Source organism: Anopheles darlingi, chromosome 3 (genome assembly GCF_943734745.1).
Source record: "Anopheles darlingi chromosome 3, idAnoDarlMG_H_01, whole genome shotgun sequence".
Lineage (NCBI taxonomy): Eukaryota > Metazoa > Arthropoda > Insecta > Diptera > Culicidae > Anopheles > Anopheles darlingi.
Genome location: NC_064875.1, coordinates 63,034,775 through 63,040,482, shown reverse-complemented (window position 1 = coordinate 63,040,482; position 5,708 = coordinate 63,034,775). Strand labels below are relative to the sequence as shown.

At 51.9% G+C, this 5,708-nt stretch overlaps 1 protein-coding gene across 1 annotated transcript; it reads right to left on the bottom strand.

The window, feature by feature from the left end:
* Positions 1 to 2,761: 2,761 nt before the first annotated feature.
* Positions 2,762 to 5,434, bottom strand: LOC125954542 (uncharacterized). Its single transcript, XM_049684936.1, has 4 exons — positions 5,342 to 5,434; positions 3,749 to 4,579; positions 3,526 to 3,697; positions 2,762 to 3,414 (listed from the first exon to the last, which is right to left on the bottom strand). The coding sequence occupies exons 2-4, from the start codon at positions 4,571 to 4,573 to the stop codon at positions 3,359 to 3,361; spliced, it is 1,053 nt and encodes a 350-aa protein (XP_049540893.1). The 5' UTR covers positions 4,574 to 4,579; positions 5,342 to 5,434; the 3' UTR covers positions 2,762 to 3,358.
* Positions 5,435 to 5,708: the final 274 nt, after the last annotated feature.

Sequence of the window (5,708 nt, the reverse complement as noted above, 5' to 3'; positions counted from 1 at the left end):
ACCAGAATTGTCAGCTGTAGAAATAGCATCGTTATTATTCTTGCATTCATGCATTGGGTAACATTAAAGAAAACGCACATAATTAAAGCCCCATCCATTTAGAATCACTGCACGTTTCTAATCACTGTAGCGCCTCTATTGTTCAATTCCGTTGACAGCGTTTTAATGGTAGTAGTCTGTTTATTCGGTGGTAATATTTTTGTCAAAATTGATCCACGCCTTCAAAGGTTATCGCCAATTGAACGCGAAGGGAGGAAAAAAATCTGCACAAAACTTATAATTAAAACTCAATTTGGCTGGAGAAAAACTGCGAAAGTCTTGAAATTACCAAACTTAACTAAAAATACCGTATGCAAACGTTACTGAGCGACTTTTACTTCGATTATAGGACAATAAAACAGCCGAACAGTGTAACAAATACTTTTACTTTGATTATAGGACAATAAAACAGCCGAACAGTGTAACAAATACCCGATTCTGCAGACAAAAGTGAATCAACAATCAGCTGACAGCTCGCACAGCGTGATTCCACCAAGATAAACTCACAAAAGACGTCATAACAGTTCGGCAAATATGTTTAAGAGAAGTTTTAAGGTCGTATCATGCCAAAAAATAGTCTAATAGAAAAATAGGCCCTGGAGCACGGCTTGAGTGCCTAAATAATTTGTATCAATATTTTTTATTAACGGTAATAAGAAAACCTACAAAATGACACCTTATTTTTCTTTTTACGCAAATTTCTGGCTGAGATATGACCTATTTTATGTGTCCAGATTGTAAATGGATGGGGCTTTATGCTGTAGCGCAAGGGGGACCTTAAGATAAATAATATGGGCGGACCGACGAGGCGAAACGTCTTCATGATACCGTGTAGAACTATCAGACCATCAACCGATCCTATTTGAGTACGCTCCTATTTGAGGAGCAAGACAAGAAGTATTTCGTTTGAGTAGTTTTTTTTTTATCGATACGTATCACCAGGACAGTTGTATTAAATCGAAGAAGTCAGGTAATAGTTATTCAATAACAGTATTCAGTTCTAAGGGAAGAAAGAGCAACGTATTCGACGTATTCTATCATGGCTTTTACTCCCGTGATTCCCGATTGTGCTGGACAAAAAAAAAAACAAGCTTCAGCTCAGTGCACGAAAGTTTTCTCTTTATTTCCATTCAATATTCATTCATCAGTCGATACGACACCGTAGGACGGTTTGTTGTGAACAGTAGGACGGTATCCTCCGTACGATCCACCTCCGTAAGTCGGCGCCGGATAGGGATTGGGGCCTGCCGGATTGAACGGTGATTGGGCCGGTTCCTTCTCAACCTCACGGACGTACACGCTCAGCTTGCCCGGCGGTGTGAACGCAAAGTCGAACGCCTCATTGTTGAACGTATTGAGCGATGCCAGCTGACTGAAACCGATCGCATTGGTGGCCACCTCGACCAGCCGGTCGCGAATGTTGAAGAACAGCTCCACATCGTTTAGCCTTTGACCATTGTCATCGCCATTACCACCGTTTCCACCGTTGCCACCGTTTCCTCCGCTGCCACCGTTTCCTCCGCTGCCACCGTTTCCACCGCTGCCACCGTTTCCTCCGCTGCCACCGTTTCCTCCGCTGCCACCGCTACCTCCGTTGCCACCGCTACCACCATTACCATTACCGCCTCCAGCGTATCTCGCGCCACCGTTTCCATGATTGCCGGAGGACTTTGTGGTCGGACCAGCGGCCGCAGCGATCGCCAACACCAGCACCACCGTTCCAATGGCCAAGATCGTCCTCATGATGCACGCCGTCGCCGATGTGTTCGATGCAATCGCAGACTTTGTTCTGATCGCGAATTCCTCCTCGAAAACCCTTCTAATATCCTCCCTTGGCGTGGCGATCGCGCGCGCGCGCGCACGAAAGGATAGCACGAACCCGAACCGGAGCTTTCGGACGATCCCCCCAAAAACAAAAACCCGATCAACGGGTGAAAGCCGATTTCGCGGACTTTCTCCACGATCGCGAGGCTTCGGCTCCGGCCCAGGAGTGGGGATATCATTTCCCGTGTTGCCGATTAGCGGGAGGGGAAGTAATCGCCGTGCCCAAAAGTCCCCGTTGGTCGCATCCTTCGCGACAGTGTGATCGCAGCATTTGCCGGAAGCGCAACCTCGAAGAATCGAAGGACAAACCGAAACCGTTATCAGTGAAATGAGCAATCGAACGATGGCGCAGTTAAGCTCTCGCACGGTACCGCTGCTACTGCTACTGGCTGTAGTCATGGTAACGATGACGAGCACGGTCCTCGCGGAAACGCTAACCGTCGAGGATGTACGTCAGAACGTGCTACGTCGGATTGCGACCGCCAACGAGACGCTGCAGGAGGGTTCGGGCGGAGCGAAGAGTCTGCAGAGTTACCGCAAAATCGATCCGTACATCATCGCCGATCTGCTGACCGGTATCTCCTACGTCTACACCTGCATCGTCACCAACTATCCCGACTTCCTCGTCTACGATGCCGCTGAGTTGAAGCTCGTCTTCATCCGCTACGTACCGCATCCGGTTGAGTTTAACTTCGTCAAGCGCGTCTAGAGGATTCTATCTAGGTCGTTCTGTGTGAGTGTGAATGTGTGTGCGTGCGTGCGTGTGTGTGTGTGTGGGCTGGAAGATAATAAATTGGAATAAAACAAAGGCGAAACGATGATCGACTATCCCGAGTGCGCAGAGAGGTGTTTTACGAGAATTCATTCTTCTTTATTTCGCGCCTTTTATTCACGCGTCTTGTTTTATGATGAGCATGATGATGATGATGATGATGAGGGTGTTGATGATGATGATGATAAGGGGAGATGTGCTTATGAAAGAATGCCGAGTGTCAAGGGAATGGTTTGGATTGGATTGGAAAGGAGAATTGTTGATGTCGAGTAGAGAGTCGAAAGTGAGATATTCGGATCCGGAAGAATCGAGTCCCGCGTGCGTCCACTCGTGCGGTGATAAGGTGGGCTATGCTTCAGTCCGTTTATGCGCAACACACTTGCAAAGTGTGCGCGCGCTTGTATGAGTGTGTATGAGTGTGTGTATAGACCTAAGACCTAAGAGATGATTACGCTAATCGACTCGATCGTGGATCGTGGACCGTCCTCAGTGCATTATGGGACCTCCTCTCTCGCTCTCTCTTTCTCTCTCTCTCTCTCTTCTCCTCGTCTTCTCCAACTCGCATCCCCGTTGTCTCTCGATCCCTTCGATCCTCCGCATTTGTCGTATACCAGAAATATCCTGATTCGTTGTGGGCTGACCTACGAGGGAGTGGTGGGGGTGCGGGGTGTGGTCAGGTCATCCGCCATCCGGTCATCCGGATGTCCCGGCCCCGTGCGCCGCTTACATCGTCCCGTTCTTCTTCTTCTCTTCGTCTTCGTCCTCCTCGAAGAAGTTACCTGCAACGGAAGTGGCCGACGGTGAAGCCAACGCTAGACCATTCTTACCGACGATGGCCGTGCCGGTGGGTGCCGAGGCGGCCACACCGCCACGCCCGGCCAGTGCTATACCGGAGGGTTTGACGGCGGCGATGGCCGGATCGTTGACGCTGCGCTGCTGCGGCTGCGACTGCGATTCCGGCACCTCCTCATCGGCCACGATCTGCTGCTGCTGCTGCTGCTGCTGCTCCTCCTCCGGTTCCACCACCACCTCCTTCGAGCGTCCCTGCACGATCACCGGTTCCTCTTCGAGCATCATCACCACTTGCTGCTGCTGCTGTTGCTGTTCCGGTGCTGGCAGCTGCTCATCGTCCAGCGAACGAGCCCATGCCCGGTCGATCGTCTGCTCCTTGTCCTGGTGCGACTCGAGCAGATCGTTCTTCAGCTGAGCCGGTACGGCGGCCGGTACCGGGGCGATCGGTGCAAGCGACGACACGATCTGCGCCTGGAAACGGGGCAACTGCTCATCCTCCGCCTGAATGTCGGCCCCATTGGCACCACGAGCGTGGATGGCCTGCAGCGGCTGCAGACTAAAGATCGGACTGAGGGGGTTCTGGAGCGCATCGAAGTTACCATAGAACTGGGGCGTGCCACTCAGGATGTAATAACGCTGCGGGAGTCCACTGGTCGAGGCCGGCGTCTCTGCCTTTTCGCTCGTGGCCGGTGCCATAAACATGAGTTTCTTTTCCGGTGCGCTCTGGGCTGCCGCTGCCGCTGGTGCTTCCGTCGTTTCGCTCTCACCGGCCGGCATCTCGGTGGTTTGGGGAGGCTGGAAGAAACCAAAGACCGACGACCACCAGTTGCCCCCGTTGCCGCCCTCCTCCTGCTTCAGCGCGATCAACCGGACCGGTTTGCCGGATTCCGTGTACTGGTGCGTCGTGGTCGTGGTCGTCGCGAGCGGCAACGATGGGTAGTAGTAGACGTACTGTTTCGGTTCCAGCTTTAGGTGCTGGATCGGTTGGATCAGGCTCGGTTGAATCTTGAGCGTGGCCGGTTGCGGTTGAATCAGGTAGTACTGGTGGGCCGCCGGCTGGATGATCGTTGCCGTCGGGGCCGCCCAGCAGTTCACGCTCAGCGCCACCAACAGCGCCACGACGACGACGGTACTAAGATGGCCCATCTCTCTCTGTGTGTGTGTGCCAGGGAGAAGGAAAAGCGAAGAAACACGAACGGAAATGGGGTAAGCCATTGCAAAAAAAACCAAAGAAGCGAAAAGAAGAAACAGAAGACAAAGGAAGGGATCGCGATCATGATGCACAACTGGTTCATGGATGGAATGTTATTGAACTTGAGAACCGGTCTGCCCGGAATGAGGTCTGCAGAAGGGAGCGCAGCGCAGAGGAGAGTGCTGCAGTTCGCGTGGGTAAGGTCAAGAACGGTGCGGCAACGGTGAGATGAGGTGAAGGGCAGGTGAGTGCGAGGCATCGCAACGCTTCGATTCCCTTGGGTGATTATGCTTTCCAGTGGGGGTAGGGAAGAGCAGCATACAAGAACGAGAAGCGTTTTGTGCTTCTTTCTTCTACGATGCTTTCGAGGTTCGCGAACTAATTTAAATTCAACTTTTTCCGCCTTTTGCTCTAGACAAGACACAAGATACCGACCCCATCGGAACATCAAGCAGCTTTCCAGTTCCAAATTCGATTCCCCAAACCTCACGCTAATCACGCAAATTCTCTTTTTTGTTAGTTTTTCGTCTTCCGTCAAACGCAATGGCAGTCCACCGGAACAACCGGGCAATCGGCCAAAAACGAAATTAGAAATGATGCAAAAAAGTCAACCACCCACAGACCGCCTACGGGGGGGTGATATTGCCAATTCGATGGATTCGATTTTAATTAAATTCCGTTCACCCAAACAAAAACCAAAAACCAACGCCTTCAACACTCACCTTGAACTTGAAGTGGTCTCTCTGGCACTCGGCAAAACTTGCTGGAATCCTAGAAGAAATGTGTGTACGTGTGTGCGTGTGTGTGTGTGTGTGTGTGTGTATGTGTGGCACTACGGGAGGACACTTCTTCCACTGATTCTGCTGTTGCTGCTGCTGCTGCGGAACGGCGAGGGATCGACTAGACACCGGAGCCTAGCTGACACTGACTGCACTGGCTGACCGGCCGAGAACGCCCTTTATAAGCTTGCCTCCCTCCCACCCCCCAGCTGCCGGCCTAGCCAACTTCCCGCCCCTCCCCCCACCCTGGCGCGGGGGGGATGGGCTTTTTGTCATGGTCAGGGGCCCGTCCCGGCTCCCTCTTTCATAT

Excerpts from the sequence above, each read along its gene's own strand:
- LOC125954542 (XM_049684936.1), bottom strand. The coding sequence starts at position 4,573 with ATGGGCCATCTTAGTACCGTCGTCGTCGTGGCGCTGTTGGTGGCGCTG. Across the intron at positions 3,698-3,748 it reads TGGACGATGAGCAGCTGCCA|GAACCGGTGATCGTGCAGGG; the intron begins GCACCGGAACAG and ends ATGCTCGAAGAG. Across the intron at positions 3,415-3,525 it reads CGCCGCCGTCAAACCCTCCG|GTAACTTCTTCGAGGAGGAC; the intron begins GTATAGCACTGG and ends CTTCCGTTGCAG.